At 36.6% G+C, this 21,159-nt stretch overlaps 1 protein-coding gene across 7 annotated transcripts in view; it reads left to right on the forward strand.

Annotated features, from left to right (window-relative positions):
- Nucleotides 1-21,159, forward strand: part of RAPH1 (Ras association (RalGDS/AF-6) and pleckstrin homology domains 1) — a 99,525-nt gene that overhangs the window by 24,849 nt on the left and 53,517 nt on the right. For all 7 annotated transcript variants that reach the window (XR_006787174.1, XM_045851400.1, XM_045851413.1 and 4 more), the window contains exons 2-4: nt 4,541-4,660; nt 7,650-7,755; nt 8,541-9,043. Coding sequence is in view for 6 of the 7 variants with exons in the window: in XM_045851400.1 (XP_045707356.1) it covers nt 4,541-4,660; nt 7,650-7,755; nt 8,541-9,043 (729 nt within the window). In the remaining variant the exon portion in view is untranslated. The remainder of the gene's footprint in view (nt 1-4,540; nt 4,661-7,649; nt 7,756-8,540; nt 9,044-21,159) is intronic.

Genomic DNA, 21,159 nt, shown 5'->3' on the forward strand with positions numbered 1-21,159 from the left:
ATCCTTCAGATCTTACCTTTCAAAGCATCACACCTTTCCTCTTTCCTTCTCAAGTTGAGTTATACTACACTCATGTAACATACCTGTATCATAGCACTTAACACAGTGTTTCATCATTGTTTTCCTTACTAGATTGTATTCCTTCAGGACATAGGCTGTCACGTTCATTTCTGTTCTTCCAGTGTCTGGCACATAGTAGATATATAGTAAATATACAATCAAATCTTTTCTTGCCTCTTGGGAACATTGAGCATGCTAGACTTAGAGATTTGCTGTAGTGGTACTCTTCCTGTATTCTGGGAGTTTTCACATGGTTTTAGGTCTAGAGTACTTATTTTTACAAAACAATCATTTTTGACTTATTAAAGGGACAAAAAGAGGTACCCTAGCTATACACCCCCAGCTATACACCATGCTCTTGCCACTCCCCAAGTATTTGATCTGTGTAAGTTTATTTCCTCCCAGGACTTCAGTTTCCCTGTCCATAATATCTCTACCTAATATACACAGTAGTCTTCTCTAGTAAATCTTATACAGGCACCATGTCCTTTGAGTAAAGTACCCCTTTTCATTTCTGTTTAAGAATCCAATTGTATTGGGGCTGGAGGTGGGGCTTAGTTTTCATGGTTCCGTATAACCAGGTCCCTCCTTAGTCCTTGACTTTTAAATCTCTTGTTTGCAATGCACTTATTCAAATTTTTAAACCCTAATCTAAGCCCAGCATTCTTGATGAAGATCATTATTTTATTCCATCTCACAGTAGGGAAATTGAGTGGTAAACAAAAATATCTTCCAAGAGGAAGGTTAGTAAGGAAAATATGCTTGAATAATTAACTTCATGGAAAATTTAGTGGGAATATTATTGTTTCATACTAAGGCATACTAAATGGATGGTTTCATTATGTGTAGTGAAGCTTACTAATATTATTAGTTTTAACTAATAATAAATGAAGCATGATTATTCACTATTTATGAAATGAAACCAACCAACATATAAGCAACAGTTGTATTTCCCCATTATTTCTATTTTTACTTCATGAGTAAAATAAATGTAAATTAGTTTAAATTATTAGTTAAGTCATTATTACTATAATCTATGAATTTCTATAAAAAACATGGTTTTGAAATAATATTTAGGCTAACTAAACCCTCCTCATTAGCTTAACTCTTCCTCATTTTTTTCCAATTGCATGTTTGCCAGACATCTTCAGAACAGAATCCACACCCAGTGTGGCTGGAGTGGAGAGTGGTAGGAAGAGAGGTCAGAGAGGTCCCTGAGGCCAGGATTGCACAGGGCCTTGCTGACCTGCCAGCAGTTTTGGACTTTAATCTGTATTCAATATGTCTGCACCTTGGGGAGCATAAACCTTTTCATTTATGCTAGGATACGTTTATTCTTTCAGGAAATAGGTGTAATGGAACAGAGAATTTAAGTAAAATTTTAATATATTCCCCCAAAGTACCTAATCTAATAATCACAGAACAATAATATTTATTCTAATACAATTATAGTTTCCTCAGACCTATTTGTATACCATTAAGGAAAAGCATCATATTAGAAGCTATTCATTTAAATCCAAATTATTCTAAAATCAAAATTTGTAAGCTCTATTTTCTTTTACTTATTCTCCCCTTTGTTTGGAGTGACAGTTGACTGACTGTTGTATTATTTCATTTGCATTTTATGTTGCCATCATTTCCATTAAGGGCATTATGTTGGGAAATTCAGCTTTAGAATTGTGATTTAATTGGAGACAGACCTTAATATAGAACAAAGAATGAATTTCCTCACTAGAGTTGCTGACTTGAGACAGTGCAGAAACCATAAAAAAACCTTCTGGGGGTTCTGCATTTAGTGTGTGTAATAAACAGAAATGATGCCATAGTGGAGGTAAGAGAATAAAGATCAATACCAGCTTCTACGGAATGGAGAGTGCTGTTTCAGAGTATAAATCCTTAAATGTTGCAGAACCTAAATTTTCATTGGAAAAGTCTCTGAATAAATGTCTGAAGTTAATTTTTATAAAAGTAACCCAAGTGGTAATAGGAATTCAAGAAATACTGAAATTGACAAGTTATGTAAATGGTAAAAGTTGAATAGTTGTCTCAGAATTTCCCTATTCCATAATTCTACTTGAGTCTATAGTAGTCTAGATAAACAAAACTAAAGAGATTTTTAAGAGATTTAAAGAGATTTTTAAATGTAAGTAATTATTAGGTATGAGTTATAAGAAACACACCAGACTTTGATGTGGAGTCTGTAGTTCTATTTGGTTCTGTGGTAAGTTAAAATACTGAAGTTCATTTTGAACTATGTTGTGTTTGCTCTGTGAAATTATATTCCTATTGTTTCCTTTTTTTTTTTTTAATAGCATCTTCCTTACGGGCAGTTACAGTGTGTGTTCAGAAGGGAAGTACAGACATAAGTATCATCCCAAAGCCGAATTCCTCCTAATATTTTAGTTTCTGGGTTATTCCAATGTGTTTAGTTTTGAAAATAAAGGAGGAAGAGGAAGTTGACCATTATTCTTCCTAGTTCTGTTGCTTGTTGGCCCTCATTACGAAAACAGTGTTACTACTCATAGATGTTCTCAAACTAGCATTTGTTGTATGAATAAGTCACCTGATCACATGAGGTTTTACTTTGCACTAATATTTTATATCGTTGATGAGTAATTTAATGAAGAATGATACAAATTGAGATCAATCTGTGAATAGTTCAGTAATGAATAAAAATCTTAGAAATAGTATTAACACAAGTGAATTTCAAAACCAAATATCTTTAAGAGCCATGTTTATGAATTGGAAGATCAGTGGATTCATTTTCATTCTACCTTTGTCAAGGTAGAATGCCTTGATTTATACATGCTTAGAGTAGTAACATTAAGAAATTAGAACAATTGGTTTCTATATTGATAAGCTGTTATCCTTTGTAGTTATTAAGCATAATAAAATTATTTCCCTTCAGTGATTAAAATGAGATATGGTCTGATTTTTAACATTGTTAGAACTAATTTCAGTTTGATGTTTTCAACATTATTTGACCCTTTCTGCAAATTTTTATATAGCAAAATAAAGTTTAAATTTTAACTTCATGACATCTCATCAGCTAATTAGCGTTCCATAACCACATTTAAGGATCACAGAGGTAATTTTGTTGATTGCTTCTTTGGAGGTGTAAGATAGTACAAATTCTTATCTGAGATTAAGAATATTTTTAATTTCTGAAGAATTTTTAAAACCATTTGACAGGTTGTATCCCAAATATTCCCTAGATCCAGTAGAGCAAAATGTGTGTTTCAGAAATGTGAGTCAAGAGTACAGAATGTACAATGATGGTATTCATTGTGTCCCCAGGAAAGTTTATATGTATTACTCCAAGTTGAAGGAAAAAGATTTGTCGTCAGATGAATTTTGAATATATAGAGTATGTTGTTTTAAACAAAACTAAGCTTTATTGAAGAGTTTTCTGAGCTTTAATATTGAAATATTTTTTAATTAGATTAATTTTACTTTAAGGACTTTATGTGTCTGGTCAGTCATTGATTTTATTTTGCTTTGTGTAAACTTTTTCTCTCTCCTCAAAATAATATGCAAGTTCCATGTCAGATACCACATTATTTTCTTCTTTTAGAGATTTTATTTATTTATTAGAAAGGGGGAGAGAGGGAGAAATGAGGGAAGGGAAACATCGATCAGTTGCCTCTTGCATGCCCCTCAACCAGGGAACCTGGCCCACAACCCAAACCCTGACCCGGAAATGAACTGGCAACCTTTTGGTTCGCAGGCTAAGCACTCAACCCACTGAGCAACACCAGCCAGGGCTGTCACATTGTTTTATCCATGGGAAGAAGCAAAATACCTTTTTGTTCAAGAGACTATATACTTAGAAAGTCACTACATGTGGGAAATTTTGCATGCTAACTTAATTCTACTTTTCTATTTCAATTCTAGTCCCTTGGATTTTGCAGGAACAATTGGGGAAATAAGGTAAAAGATAGATGGGGTAGAAAGTGAGACTAAGATAGGAGGAACTAATTCAACAAACTAAATTAGATTAAAATTTTTGTTTTGTCTTTTCTCTGAAATGCTTGTTGGACTAAGTTTTTGCAAGATAAATACTTACTTGTATTTAAACAAATTTTTACAAAAAAAGTAACTTGCTGCACTAAAGTCTTCTGGAACTGTTTCTCTGTGGCATTTGGGGTGTTTTACAATCTATTAGTGGAGAGAACTGTTCTCTCATATCCTCTAATTAATGGGAATAATCTGCAATTTTTAGATTATTTCTACTTGTGATTCTGGTCATAACCTAATACAGTTCACTCTTTCACAGTTTTCTAAAAATCTGACACTTAATTGTTCATTTCTTCTCACTCGTTAACCCTGACTCCAGAATGACTTCTAATTTTCTTTTATAATATAAACTCTGTAGTTTTGAAGATTTGACTCCAGAGAGTTGTATTATGTATCAGAACATACACCGCATACTTTCTCAAGATTAACCTGTAACTGTCTATTCTACACAAATGTGTTTCAGATGGAGCAGCTATCAGATGAAGAGATCGACCATGGTGCCGAAGAAGACAGTGACAAAGAAGACCAAGACCTGGACAAAATGTTTGGAGCCTGGCTGGGGGAGCTAGACAAACTCACTCAGGTTAGAAATGGTGCTTGAAAAACTGGTTGAGAATTCTAAGTTATCACCGTGTGCTAGAAGTTTATGGTGTATTCAGAAGGATATGGATATAGGTTACATTTTTAAATACTTCTGTAAAGGGAAAAATGTCCAAAGCATTAAAAAGTAAATGAATAGTGCTATAGGACAAGATATTCTCTGGTTATTTGAAGGAGTTAAAAAAAAATACTTGTGACAGAGGTTCTGTTCATCTACAGGGATTAATTAAAATCTGTTTCATAAATTGAGATTGCTGGCTAAAATGTTTTAAAGCCTAAAATTTTAAAGTCTAAATTTTAGCAAATCCTATTTCACAACTTAATTTGAAAACATTTCACAACATAAATAATATCTTTATATGCAAATATGTTCTATTACATGATTCTAGTATGCTGACAAAATTCCATTCCCAGCTGCATTTTAAAGCAGTGGCAAAGCTTTCTCATTTGGTTTTATTGTATCTTGGGGCTTGCTTGTTTGTTTTTAAAGAGCAATCTTACCTCTAAACTGAGTCACTTTTAGAATAAAGGGTACATTGTTACTATCCCAGTTAATACATTATGTTTAGTACATGAAAATGGTTATATTTATTAAAACAACTTTAACTTTATGGCAGTGAGAATGGTAGAACAAAAATTATTTCCATTCATTAATATCTCTGTGAACAACTTTGGTGTAAAATTGCTTAAATATGCCATTCCTTAATTAGTAGAAAAGATGGTAAGGTATAAACTTAAAGTACTGGTTTGTTTCTTCCTATAACTGTCTGTAATTAGCTGATACACTCTTCACATAATTCTTAGATCATTTTGAAAAGCAGACATGTTTCTGGTCATAATCTGTTATTGCTGAATTTTGAGGAGAATGCTTTCAATTCCACTAAAATCTCATAAGAATCATTCCCTTCATCTCTAATCAGGAGAAATAACATTACTTATTGAGAGAAAGGTCTTATATTTGTAATTGTGAAACCGTATCAGTTTAATTCTTAATTCTTTACAAAAGATTATTTTGGCCTAGAGATGATGACTAGGATATGCAATTCTGTGCTGAGGAGAAAAAGGAAAGAGGAAGTAAAATAGAGGAAATAGAAAATAACACATGAAGGAATGTATGTGAGGGTCAGCTGGCATGTGTGGGGTTTCCTGGGCTGCATGGTTTAAATGGTCATACCTGGGAAGGGGGCCAAGAAGAGAAAAGACAGGTAAGTATCACTCTAGCCGCTCTAGGTGTAGTACTCCATGCTGCTCCACTGCAGATGGCATTTCTGCTGGTCCAGTACCTTTTTTTCTTCTTCATATTTTAAATCCCCTGACGTCTAAATATGAAGAGCGACTCACCAAAAAAGCTAGCTCCTAAACTAATGCTACAACTGTTCTCTTTATTATACAAATCTGTCTTTAGAGAGAGGATTTTTAAAAACTGTATAATGTGGCTCACTGCTGACAAATTGCTTTTTAACACTTGGGGAATTTTCAAAAATTTTACTAAGTTAGTGATTTAAAACCTCAAGTTTTTGTTTATTTAGTTCACTAAAAAGTGTCATCTGTGCACCTGTATCACACATGGAATGTTAATAGATTTTTACTTTTATATTAAATCAGGTTTAAGTTTTAAGTGGTTGGTGACTCTCCTAAAATTATGTGTAAAAATGAGTGTGTATTTGCATTCTTTTCTGGAAGGTGCATAGCTTTTTTCAAATTCTCAGTGAAATCCCAATCCCCACCTTCCAAAAGATTAAAAACCATCCTACTAGGTTACCAATTTCTTTGTATCAAGAAGTGTTTCTTGTTCTTTCCCTTGTTGTCCCAGCACCATAAACATAGCAAATAATTGTAAGTATCTGGTAAGTAGACTGACTTTTAATATGTCCTCAATTATATTCAAGTAACTTTACAGAAAACATCATCTACCTATTAGTCTTTATTTCCACTGAGAAAAGGAGGTTATTAAATTGCAGCAAAAGACTTAGGTTTGAGGTTAAAGGAGAATTTCCTGACTGCTTTGTGAAATTTTGAACTAAGGCACTAAAATGGTCATAAATCTCCTTCATATGATAGCTTTAAAAACTGGACGGACACTTGCTGAATAGATTTGTTTTATCTTGAGATAAATAAATAAAGATGATAGCAGTCTAATTCCTCGATTCTACTACCTAGCATTCTTTTTTATTTGAACTCTATTTGATAATTATAGATTAAAATTAGTTTTGAAAGACTAATTTCAATATTTGAAAATTATTTAAATAAAAGCTAAATAACTAATGGTCCTTACCCTGAATTTGTCTGTTGTCCTTACCCTGAATTTGTCTGTTACATTGTACTGTCCTTATTTTAGAAAAAGTGTCATTTTAAAACATGGTGAGATAACCTACTAGATACCCTACCCTGAAGTGCAATGTAATTCCAGACTTAGCACAAACAGTATAGCTGGGTTACAGTGTGCCCTCATAGAACTTGAAAAGAACACTGATATTCCATTATTGTTTAAAATTGTAGCCACTCCATTAAGATCTTGGGTCTCACTACTTTTGAGTCCAGAACTGTACCTTATTTCAGGGTACTTCATGCCAAGAATGATGCTGTGCTGGACCAAAAACAAACTGCTTTGAGGAAAGAGATCACAGAATTATTTGCACCTTTCTTCCTATTTATCTTACCATGCTCATATTTATATACCTAGTTTATTTTTTAGTAAATTGATGTAAAATGAATTGTGCCTATATTTGATGTACTTGGAAAGATATTTACTTTAACTATGACAGTCTCAAGTGCCTTAGTAAGATTATTATTAAAAAGTAAAAATATACTATCACCAAAATAATGTGAAAACCAATTATACTTAAGGCTGTTACCTAGAAAAACTAAGGTTTTATTGGCTATTCTATAACAATTAATCATAAAACAAACTAACTTTTTATATAATTGAGGCATGAATGAATAATGACTTACAAAACTTTCTTCTTTTAAAGAGTTTGGATTCTGACAAGCCCGTGGAACCAGTAAAAAGATCTCCTCTTCGCCAGGAAACAAACATGGCCAATTTTTCTTACCGCTTCTCCATATACAACTTGAATGGTAAGATGTAATTGGAAATAAAATGTAAAATTGTATACTAAGTTATATAATGTAGAATAAGTGCAGCTACAATTCCAAATATTTCAATATAAAAATGATATACATAACTGAGTTCTTATATTTATTTATGTATTTTTTTTACTAATACAAATGATCACAGAAAAAAACAAACTGGAACATAGCCAAAATAGTGTTCTAGTTGAGTTATTAGTAATTGACAAAGCATATACTCAGGTGGAACCCCACAAAAAGTAATAAAGTCCAGTGACAGTTACTTGTTAGTAATTTTGTAATCAGCCCATCTGGCCTTTATCAATGTCCTCTATCTAGTTAACTTTATAGTATTTGAAACTGATATTCCAATCTGTAATTTTTTTAGGCTTTACATTTCTCTTTATGCCCTCAACTCTAGGTAACATCTCTACCAGGGCACTGATCATATTAACAACTTAGACCCTCTGGTGGAGACTAAGGGGTTTGGCTTTGAATTACCCTCTGGTAAAAAATTGCATTGGGGATGTGGTTAAAACTAGGGACAGTGTACAATTTTTCTAGTATTTTTCTCTTCTGATTACTATAAATCTTAAAAGAAAGGAGTGTTTGTTCTAAGATTTCTCTTGGAATATAAAACAAACAAAAACTTAGAATATTATACCTGAGAAGCTTTAGGCCCAATAGGATGACTGTTTTTGTTTCTTCCCCTGAATTCATTAACTGATTTATAATAGAAGGTATACATTCTGGTTCAGTTGTTATGGAAACATCATCTATGTTGTTCATTGCAGAAGCTCTGAATCAGGGAGAAACTGTGGATCTGGATGCCCTAATGGCCGATCTTTGCTCTATAGAGCAGGAGCTCAGCAGTATCGGTGCAGGAAATAGTAAGCGTCAAATCACAGAAGCAAAAGCCACTCAGAAAGTACCTCCTAGCCGACATATATCAAAACATGGCACCTTGAAAGGACTGTCTTCATCTAATAGGATAACAAAACCATCACACGCCAACTACTCCCTGGATGACATTACTGCACAGTTAGAGCAGGCCTCCTTGAGCATGGATGAGGCTGCTCAGCAATCTGTACTAGAAGATACTAAGCCCTCAGTAACTAATCAGCACAGAAGAACAGCATCGGCAGGCACAGTGAGTGATGCTGAAGTACACTCTATTAGTAACTCCTCTCGCTCCAGTGTCACTTCTGCAGCTTCCAGCATGGACTCTTTGGATATTGATAAAGTAACACGCCCTCAAGAACTGGATTTGACACATCAGGGGCAGCCAATTACTGAGGTAAGTACATTGATTTTTTTCCTGGTATTTTAGTATTAAAATAGGAAATGATATTTTTTAAATGTAGTTTTAAATAACTTTATTTTTTTTTCTGCATTTAAAATTTATCAAGGATACCTCTGAGCAAAGTTTGAAAATCACCACAAAAATAATATATTACCAGCTATGGCAGTGTCACAAGGATGATTAAGAAAAGATTCAGGCTGCCCCAGTGGCACAGAAGAGCTGTGCAGGGCTGGGACTTTCAGCCCATCCTGCTGGGTTTGGAGCGTATGTGTGGAGCTGAGACTTTTGGCCCTGCCCTGCTGCAACCAGCTGCCCAGAGCTAGGATTTTTGGACTGTGTCCCCAGGGAGGCTTCGGTCTGCCAGCCAGATGAACAAGTGCTGTGCTGTGTGGCTACACTGTGGGGATGCAAATCCAAACTCCCTTGCGAGTTCAGTCCACACTACCCTGTGAAGGAAAAGAAGTGCCCATTTCCTCCTACAGACTCATGGGTACCACCCCAGTGGGAGATTGTTTTGATCAGCCTTGCCAAGTCCCAGATACCCCTGCTGGGTGCAATTCCAAGGGTAAGAAGGGAGAGCAGCTCAGAGCAGGGACATTCAGAGTGTGAGACTCTCAGGCTATTGTTTGGGACTGGGACGAAGTGCTTAGCGTCCTGTGGGTTGGGTTGGCATCATCCCCAATGGGAGACTCTTTTGATCTATGCCCCTGAGCCCAGGGTGGCTGAGCTTGCTCTTGCATAGGGGATAGCTGCCTGTACTGACCCTGAATCTGCAGCAAGCCCCCTAGGGGGACTAGAGGGGGGAACTTCTAGGGGGAACTAGAGTTGGAGACTCTGGGGAGACTAAGGGGTTTGGCTTTGAAGCAGGGGCTACTTTCCCTTAATTGAGTGCCTGGCTGCTGGATCCCAAAGTAGGGACCCCACAAGCCCAATCTTGGCTATTCTGGGCTCATCCTACAGTGTCTCTTAGGGAGGCTCTGGAGAAAGACCAGACAGCCTCAGAAGAAGGCAGAGTAGATGAAAGGTGAAGGCAGACCTCAGGGCACCTTGGTCCTTTTACGGAGCTTCCCCCAGCTATAAATAGGGAGGAGCTGATTCTTTTACACAGATTGGCCCCTCACGTGCACATCCATGTCCTGGAGACACAGACACAAACAGTGAACAGCGTGATAGCTACACATAGGTAGCCCAAGGCCAGTTACGTACAACATATGACAACATGTATCTGCACTCCACCCAGGTGGACCCAAACCAACAAAACCAGTGGTGGGGCTTCAGACCACAGCAGAGCTCGACCTAACTAGCCACACTACTGGCCCACCCAAAGGAGGACTCCTGCAGGCACCAGACCCAGCCAGGAACAACACTGCCTCAAGGGGCAGCCCTTGTACAGCCTCTCACACATGGTAGTCAAGATTTAACATTACAGTTCCCCAGCCTGAAGGGTTAAATCGATCTACAAAAGAGCCAACAGCATTCAAGACTCAACTACAACAGGGGTGCACGTAACCCACAAGAAGTACTCCTGCAGCATGGAGCTCAGGTGATTTGGAAGATTGTACCTCTGAGCCCAAAAAGACACCTTCAGCATAAAATTATGAAAACAAGTTTGGGAGACACAGTACATCTACCTAACACAGAGACCAAATGGGGAGGCAGTGAAAAATGTCCCAAACAAAAAAACCCAAGAGATATCCTCAGAAAAAGAATTAAAAGAAATGGATGAAGTGGAAACAACCCAAACACTAGATGCAGAGTTTAAAGTTAATGGTTGTAAAGCTGCTCAAGGATCTTAGGGGAAAAATAGATGATCTCAGTGAGAACTTAAACAAAGAGATAGCTTTAAAAAGGACATAGAACCCACCCTGTCTGAGTGGCTCAGTTTGTTGGAGTGTCGTGCTTACACCAAGACATTGCAGGTTTGATCCCCAGTTGGGGTGTGTACAGGAGGCAACTGATTGATATTATTTCCTCACATCAGTGTTTCTCTCTTTTGCCCACTTCCTCTCTCAAAAATAAATAAAAACATATCCTTGGGTGAGGATTTAAAAAAGAAAGGCCATAAAAACCATAAAAAAGAACCAGTCAGAAAAATCAAGAATACAATATCTGAAATGAAGAATACACTGAAAGGAATTTATGGCAGGTTATGTGAAGCTGAGAGTCCAATCAGTGAATTAGAGGACAAAGTAACAGTAAGTAACCAAGTAGAGCATCAAAAAGAAAAGAGGATCAAGAGAAATGAGGAAAGTCTAAGGATTTCTGGGACAGTGTCAAACATAACATCTGCATCATTGGGGTACCAGAAAGAGAAGGCAGTGAGCAAGGGATAGAGAATCTGTTTGAGGAAATAATGACTGGAAACTTCCCTAACCTGGTGAAGGATAAAGTTACAAAGTGCAGGAAGCACACAGAGTCCAAATTAAGTATGAACCCAAAGAAATCCACAGCAAGACACATTACAATTAAAATGGCAAAGGTTAAAGTCAGTTTTAAATGCAGCAGAAGAGACAGTTACCTAAGAGAGCTCTCATAAGGCAGTCAGCTGATTTCTCAACAGAAACACTTCAGGCCAGAAGAGGTTGGCATGAAGTATTCAAAGAGATGAAAAAACCAAAGAACTGCAACCAAGACTACTCTATCCAGCAAGGCTATCATTTAAAACTGAAGGTGAAATAGCTTCCCAGACCCCAGCCCCACCAAAAACAACAACAACAACAACAACAAACAGCTAAAGGACTTTATTGCCACCAAACCAGAAAAAAAATGGCAATAAATAAGTATCAGTAATAACCTTAAATGTAAATGGATTAATGCTCCAATCAAAAGATACAGGATAGCTGAATGGATAAGAAAACATGACCCACATATATATGCTGTCTACAAGAGACCCACCTCAGAACATAAGATTCACACAGGCTGAAAGTGAAGGAATGGAAAAAATATTCCATGCAAATGGAAACTAAAAAACAAGCTGGCATGGCAATACTTATATTTGACAAAATAGACTTTAAAACAATGGCTGTAACAAGAGACGAGGGTCACTACATATATTAAAGGGATCGATCCAACAAGAAGATATAATCCTTTTCAACGTACATGCACCCTATGTAGGAGCACATAAATACATAAAATCTTGGTGGACTTTAAGGGAGAGATTGATAGCAATGCAATCATAATAGGGGATTTTAACACCCCACTATCATCAATGGATAGATTTTCCAGACAAAAAAATCAACAAGGACACAGTGAACTTAAACAACACAATAGAGCAGATGGGTTTGTAAAAAAAAGTAGATTCATTGATTTGTATAGGAATAGGAAAGGAGAGAGAAACATTCATCAGCCACTTCCCATACACACTCCTTACCGAGATTGAACCCACAACCTAGGCATGTTCTTTGAATGGGAATCAAACCTCCAGCCTCTTGGTGAACAAGATGATGCTGCAACCAAACACCAGCCAGCCAGTAGGGCTAATTAAATCAGATGGATTTAATTAATATTTATAGAACATTTCTTCTCAAAACAGTAGAATATACATTCTTCTCAACTGCACATGGAACTTTTCAAAGATAGACCACATTTTAGGATACAAAGAAGTCTTAACAAATTCAAGATTAAAATCATATCCAGCATCTTCTTGGATCATGATAGCATGAAACTACAAGTCAACAATAATAAAAACTCAAAAATGATCAAACAGATGAAGGCTAAATAGCATGTAATTAAACAATAATGGATTATCAGTGAGATCAAGGAAGAGATGAAAAAGTACCTGGAAACATGAAAATGAACACACAGGTATACCTCAAGAAGCAGAAAAATATCAAACAAACAATCTAACACTACACCTAAAGAACAAAGAACAACAAATAAAGCCCAGAGTAGGTAGAAGGATGGAAATAAATGACATAGAGACTAAAAACACAATACCAAAAAAATCAATGAAACAAAGAGCTGGTTCTTTGGAAAGATAAACAAGATTGATGAACCTTTAACCAGACTCATGAAGTAAAAAAGAGAGAAAGGACCCAAATAAACAAAATCAGAAATAAATGAGGAATAGTAACAACTGATATCACAGAAATACAAAGCAAAGAATTATAAGAAAATAATACAAACAACTATATGCCAACAAATTGGACAACCTGGGCAAAATAGATACATTTCTAGAAACATACAAACTTCCAAAACTATCAGGAAGAATCAGACCTGAATAGACTGATTACAGCTAATGAAATTGAAGCAGTAATCAAAACACTTTCAGCAAACAAAACTCTTAAATCAGATGACTTCACAGGAGAATTTTACCATATATTCACATAAGAACTGTGCTTACCCTTCTCAGGTTATTCCAGAAAATACAAGAGAAGGGAAGACTTCCATTCTCTTTTAAAAGGCTAGCATTATCCTAATTCCAAAAGCATAAAAGACACTACAGAGAAAGAAAATTATAAGCCAATATGCCTTATAAACATAGATGTTTAAATCCTCAACAAAATATTAGCAAACCAGATTCTGCAGTATATTAATAAGATCATAAATCATAATCAAGGATTTATCCTGGGGATACAAGGTTGTTGCAATATTTGCAAATCAATAAATGTGATATATTACATAAACAGAATGAAAGCTAAAAATCACATGTTCATATTGACAGATGCAGAAAAAGCATTTAATAAAATATAGCACCCATTTATGATTAAAAAAACCCCTGCAAAGTGGGAATAGAGGTATCATACCTCAACATGATACAGGCTGTATATGAAAAACCTATAGCCAGCTTCATACTCACTGGGCAAAAACAAGTGTTTCCCTTAAGATCAGGAACAACACAAGGATGTCTGCTTTCACTACTTTTATTCAACACAGTACTGAAAGTCCTAGCCATAGCAGCCAGACAAGAGGAAGGAATAAAAGGCATCCAAATTGGAAAGGAGGAAGTAAAACTAATTGTTTGCAGATGACATGATATTATATGTAGAAAACCCTAAAGACTCCACCAAAAAAACTTAGTTTAATAAATGAATTCAGCAAAGTAGCAGGATACAAATTAATACTCATAAATTAATATTTGTATATACCAATAATTAGCTATCAGAAGGAAAAACTAAGAAATTATTCCATTTACTATTGCAACAACAAAAAATATACCTAGGAATAAATTTAACCAAGGATGTGAAAGACTTGGACCTGGAAAAGTAAAGAGCATTGAAGAAGGAAATTAAGCTACAAATATGTGGAAACATATACTATGTTCATGGATAGGAAGAACTAACATCATTAATATGTCCATACTACCCAAAGCAATGCCTACTAAAATACTGGTATCGTATTTCACAGATCTAGAGCAAATATTCCAAAATTTTATGTGGAGAACTAAAAAATTAGTCTGAATAGTTTCAGCAGTCTTGAGAAAGAAGAACAAACACAGTTGGAGGTCTCACAATACCTGATAACATACTATACTGCAAGGCCATTGTAATCTAAACAACCAGGTACTGGCATAGGAACAGGCGTATAGAACAGAGAACACTCAAACAAACCCCTGCCTTTAATGGTCAATTAATATTTGACAAAGGAGGCAAGAGCATACAATAGAGTAAAGACAGTCTCTTCAATAAATGATGTTGGGAAAATTGGAAGGTGCTTGCAAAAAAATGAAACTAGACCACTGAGTTACATCATACACAAGAATAAATTCAAAATGGATAAAAGACTAAATGTAAGTTGTGAAACAGTAAAAATCCTAGAAGAAAACATAGACAGTAAAATATCAGACATCTTTTGTAGCAGTATTTTTGCCAATATAACTCCTAGGGCAAGGGAAACAAAGCAAAAAATTAAACAAATGGGACTGCATCAAAATAAAAGGTTTCTACAAAGCAAAAGAAACCATCAGCAAAACGACAAGGGAACCCATTGAATGGGAGAACATTTTTGCCAATTATACATCTGATAAGGGGTTAATTTCCAAAATGTATAAAGAACATGTACAACTTAACACCAAGTATACAATCCAATTATAAAATGGAGAAAGGACCAAAATAGATACTTCTCCAAAGAGGACATACAGATGGTCGATAGTCATATGAAAAGATGCTCAACATCCCTAATCATCAGAGCAATGCATATTAAAACCAAAATGAGATACCACCTCACACCTGTCAGAATGGCTGTCATCAATAAATCAACAAACAAGTGCTGTGGAGGATGTGGAGAAAGGGAGACCCTTTGCACTATTGGTGGGAATGTAGATTGGTACAACCACTATAGAACACAGTATGGAAATACCTCAAAAAATTAAAAATAGATCTGCCTTTTGACCCAGTGATCCTACTTCTGGAAATTTATCCAAAGAAACCCGGAACACTAATTTGAAAGAACATGAGCCACCCCTATGATCACTGCAGCATTATTTACAATCTCCAATATATGGAAGCAGCCCAAGTGTCCATCAAGAGATGAGTGGATAAAAAAGCTGTGGTACATTGACACAATGGAATACTATATAGCCATAAAAAGGACCTTACCATTTGCAACAGTATGGATGTACCTGGAGATTATTATGCTAAGTGAGATAAGCCAGTCAGTGGAAGACAAATACCAAATGATCTCATTTATATGTGGAATCTAATGAACAAAATAAAATGAGGAGTAAAATAGAAACAGAGGCATGGATACAGGAAACACACAAAGCTGTCAGGGGAGAGATACGAGGAGGCTGAATGAAAGAAGGTGAGAAGATTAGCCAGAACAAATACAAGGTCTATCCAGAAGGTATCCAGCCATGTGACATGAAAAATAAAAGATATTTGTTGAAGATGCAAGAGACAATGTACACAAGACAATGACTCCTCAGTCTCCTTCAAAGTAGGCACCTTGGAACCTCACACAGTTCTCCCAGTCACCATCAGCTGCCCCATTGTATTTTTCTGATTTCATCAATGGTCTGAAATCTCTTCCCTTTCAAAGGTAATTTTAGTTTTGGAAGAAACTGGAAGTCAGAGGACACCAAATCTAGGCTAGATGCAGGGCTGAGTCACCCAGGTAATTTGATGTTTCACCAAAAAACTCTGGAGGAGTTGGGACACGTGAGTGGGCATGTTGTTGTGATAAAGTACCGTTCACCAGTTGTGCATAGCTTTGGCCTTCTGAATCATCCAAATATTTTCTGTGGAGCAATATTAACGCAAAATTTGATGCAGATTCCTTGCTCTACTCACTCAGTCATTTTGAATGCAATGGCCACACAGTACACATTTTCATTCAACAGCGTGAAACTGCCCCCACTAAGTACAGTGAAGTTGTCCTTGTTAATGAATGCACATTCCAGTCCACTCTCCTTGCCTGCCAGCTTACATCGCTATTGTGCAAACTGTTCTCATTATATTAACAATGGCTGAACCTTTTCCAGATAGACCTCATATACATAACTCATAAGCACAGACAATAGTGTGGTGATGGCCAGAGGGAAGGGGGAGTTTAGGGAGGTTGTGGGGAAGGAGGGGGACTATGGGGACATCTGCAATAATGTAAAACAATAAAAATAAAGTAAAAAAAAGATTTAGTGTCTTCACATTTATTCCTGTGACTACTTTGAATTAATGTTAGTTGTTTCACATTAATCAGAAATTCAAATATGGTTTATTTGACATTTTGCATAGTATGACTAGTAAGCTGATAATAATTGTTTAGTATATGTTTATTATAAAATAACAACTTAAAGATTCATTCCCATTGTAGTCTTCCAAGATTCTATTTTGGGGTTTACTTTATTATCAAAGAATCAGTGTGGTGTAGTGGAAAGAGCCACTGCGCTTGGAATCAGAAAATTTCATTCCGAGTTTTTTCTTTGCCACTCACTACCCATAGGATCTAAGTGAGTTTATTCAGCCTCTGTGAACATCAGTTTCTCATAAATAAGAGGGAGCTAATAGTACATTGTCTGCCTTCATTATACAGTGGTTCAGAGAGTCAGCAGTGATACGTATGAACAGTTTGTTTTTTTTAAGATGGGATGTCGGCTTTATTTTTTTTTTAAGGTTTCATTTATTTATTTTTAGAGACAGGGGAAGGGAAGGAAAAAGAGAGGGAGAGAAATACCAATGTGTGGTTGCCTCTTGCACATCCCCTATTGGGGACCTGGCCTGCAACCCAGGCATGTGCCCTGACTGGGAATTGAACCAGTGACCCTTTTGTTCATAACCCATGCTCAATCTACTGAGCTATGCCTGCCAGGGCTGAACAGATTTTTAAAGATGAAGTTTTTCTGGATGTGATGGGATGAGGGTAAGAAGTGGCTTTGTGATCAAATAAATTTGGAAAAAGTTGACTTAGTGAAGGTGAATTCTTTTCTATTTATTTTTTTATTGAATTTATTGGGGTGACACTAGTTAACAAAATTATATCAGTTTCAGGGGCACAATTCCACAACACATCATCTGGACAATGTATTGTGTTTTTACCACCCCAAGTCAAGTCTTTCATCACCATTTATCCCTTCTATACCCTCTCCACCTCTGGAAGGTGAATTCTTTATTGACTTTTTTCATGAAGGATAAGGTAATCTTGTTAGAGAGTACCAACAAGAAAGAAGAAAATCAGTAGGGGCAAAATAAAGCCAGCTTTCCATTCAATTTGTATTTACAGTACCCTCTACTACAGGGTAAAATGATTTATTTATGAAAAACCAAGAGGAAAAATCTTATAAAACATTATTTAAGGAATTGCACAGAAATTTAAAATTTATACCTATTGACATTATTCATTTAATTTATTAGATTACGTTTTATCACTCAGTAATTGTATGTAAATTCCATTTACCTAGCTTTGTTCTAGATTAGATAATGTGGAACACAAAGAAAGCATGAATCATGGTGGTTTGGAGAGAAACTTGAATCTTATTGCTTCTAGAGAAACAGTCTGGTTTCTCTATCAATCTAACAATAAATTTTCTTTTATTCAAAATGAAACTTATCTAAGTGGTATATATTCTGTAGAGAATTTGAAAACTAATTTCTATCTTACTCTACCTGGGGATTACATTTAGCACCAGCTATTGAATAGTATGCGTCATTTATGTCTTTTAGATTTACCTGTTGGGATATGAGCATTATTTTATTAGGGATATGCTTTCTTGGTTTTTCTGGTTTTTGTATGTATACCATCCTTCCAATTAGATTACTTTTAATTGGGTCAAGATGCATGGGGACAGATTAATCATTCAGGATCTGTGTATGTGTTTCCAGCTGTAACATATCCCTGTTATAAAAGTTCAAACAGTAAAAGAACAAGAAAAATGTCCTGGTCAGTGTGGCTCAGTTGGTTGGAGCATTGTCCTGTGCACCAAAAGTTTGTGGGTTTGACTGTGGTCAGGGCACATGCCTAGAGGTTGTGGGTTTGAGCCTGGGTCAGGAAGCCTGTGAGAGGCAACATATCAATGTTTAGTGGTATTATGTGTAACATAAGGCTTTAATACAAGGTTTGGTGAGTAAACCAGGAATAAAGCAAGGGAAGGAGTTAAGGTTTTCTCTATTTAGCCTGTTCTTTTGCTTTGCCCAGATGAGTGGAAAAGTGGTTCACCTGGAACTTGCTTCAATATACCTTTTTCTGGATGTAGCTTGTTCTGATTTAAATCACGAGAACTGAGAGAGGCATGCTAGGTCCCAAACCCATATATCAAATTGTCCCTATACTCATATACAATTTTTAAAAACATACTAGTTTTGCATGCATGGAGCTTAAAGACTCAAATGGTTTATAAGACTTGTTACAAAAAATGCTGCTACCTACCTACACACACACACACACACACACACACACACACACATTTTCTGTTCCCAGAGGTAAGTACTTTCTGCTCTTTTAGCTGATTCTTAGGGTATTTATGTCCCAGATCATTAAATCTATGCTTATATCACTATGTGTAGATGCATCACCATGCATTATCTACTGACGTCTCACTCTGGAAGAGTAGGAGCAAGTCTCTTTAGACTACTCCCTCCACTTCTGCTCTCTTTTTTACCCCGTCCTCCCAATATATTTTGGTTCAGTTACTGCTGTTCAGTGTATATATTATCATGACCATATACTTGAAGTGTACTGCTAAATTCTGTATATTTTTATTACATTTCCTTTATTGGACATTATATTTTGCTTTTCCTGGAATTAATGATTTTCTTTAGATTGTAATATGTATCTCTTTTTTGTGTGTTTATCACTATTTCAACTCTAGACTTTCCCCCACTTGATTAAATCTCTCTTAATTTCATCTGAATTTTTTTTTTTTGTCTGTTGGAGTCTTTAGGATCATGGTTAGTTTTTTTCCTCTCAGATGGGTAAGCTTCTCCAAAGCAGGTTCTTCCAGTCCCCCTGTGTGCAGGGCGTGTGCCTGGCTCCTGGTGCTTTAGCAGCCCGTTTGGGAAGGGCGGCTTGCGATGTGGGGTGGTCCTCAGTGTTCAGCATGTGATCTACTTAATCGTTGTAGATTAGGGTTTCTCAACCACGAGTTTATTGACAAGGACTCAATAATTCTTTGTTGTGAGGAGCTAAACATTGTAGGATGTGTAGCAGCATCCCTGTCATCTGCCCACTTGGTGCCAGTAGTGCACACCCCCCATCCAGTGTGACAACCAGACACGTCTGCAGACACGACACATCCCCTGAAAGGCCAGTTTGCCCCCACTTGAGAATTACTGCTTTAGAGACAGAGTTAATAGCAGGTCTGAGCCCTTTTATTCATGAGAAATGACCTTAGATTTTCTTTCTCCTGGAATTTATTTACTAGAAACTTAGCTAATAAATGTGGAATGTTTTCTGGTAATATTGTGTGTGGTAAATTAACCCCTGATTGGTGAGTGCATATGGATCAGGAAGATGGTGAGTGAACTTTAGAAGCCTATGCAAAGACACAAACCTTGACTTCCTGGTGCATGGTATGTGACTCTGTTAAGTTAGCACAAACACATCTCTTGAGGGGCCCTGGAACCTACACCCATTAGCTGTGATAACGTACTTACTGGTTCCTGTGCAGCAGGAAGTTTTTCTAAGGCAGGTAATTTCTGTATTTACCCACATGATCTTTTTCTCTCAACAATGGTTGGTCCACAAAAGACCCCTGTTAGGCTGTATAGATAATCTTCTGAAGATAGCATGTGTCGTGCTGATGTACCGTCTTTGACTTTCAGTGGAACTAAGGGAACCTGGTGCCAGGCTGTGGTCTACGGGGTCTTGTCAGTGAGTATCAGTCTAAACCTGAGGCTGCTGCTGGTTGGCAAATAAAGGAGAGAACCTTAAATATGCCTTCAACCAATCCCCCTGCTTTTAGTCCCACCTTCACTTCTGCTGCTCCTAGAGACTTTTGAGGTTGCATAATATAAACTGGGGTGCTCCTCTGCTTTTCTCCAGTGCTAGCTTAGTATTCAGCTTTTCTTAGGCCTGCTGAGTTGGTTACCACTCAGCTATTTGGAATTCTAGCTTCCAAAATTTTGTCATGTCGTCTTGCAAGTTTGTCTTAAAAACAAGCAAACAAACCGCACCCCCCAAAAACCTTTATTTTCATCTTTTTTAGTAGGATTTGGGGAGGTTGTGGAGCTACCTCATTGTCCACTCAGAGTTTCCTTCTCATGTCTACAGTTTCTTCACCTGAAGTGCTCAAGGTGCAGTTCTCAGATTGCCTTTCTATCTGTAGCCACTCCTTTTGTGGTCTTATGCATTGACAACTCCCAAGTCTTAATATCCTATGTTTATTTAAGACACACTTTGCCCCTTACATTATCATCTCTCTAAAATAATGGTTCTCAACTGGGAGCTATTTTGCCCCCCAGGGGACATTCAGCAATGTCTGGAGACATTTTTCACTGTCAGTGATATAAGGGTACTACTGGGACATAGTGGGTAGAGGCCAGGCCTACTGCTGAAATCCTACAATGCACATGAGCACCCCCACAGCAAAGAATTATCTGACCTAAAATAGTGCCAAGGTTGAGAAACCGTGTTCTAAAATCAGGTGGCTTCTATCACTCACCGTCAGCAAAGTGGCAGTTGTCCTTTGTTTTATGAAGCCTTCTGTTGACAGTTTCTGACAAAGGTCAAGCAAGCACAAC

The sequence above is a fragment of the Phyllostomus hastatus genome, unplaced genomic scaffold, assembly GCF_019186645.2.
Source record: "Phyllostomus hastatus isolate PE091 unplaced genomic scaffold, TTU_PhHast_1.1 phas_contig_137, whole genome shotgun sequence".
NCBI classification, from domain to species: Eukaryota; Metazoa; Chordata; class Mammalia; order Chiroptera; family Phyllostomidae; genus Phyllostomus; species Phyllostomus hastatus.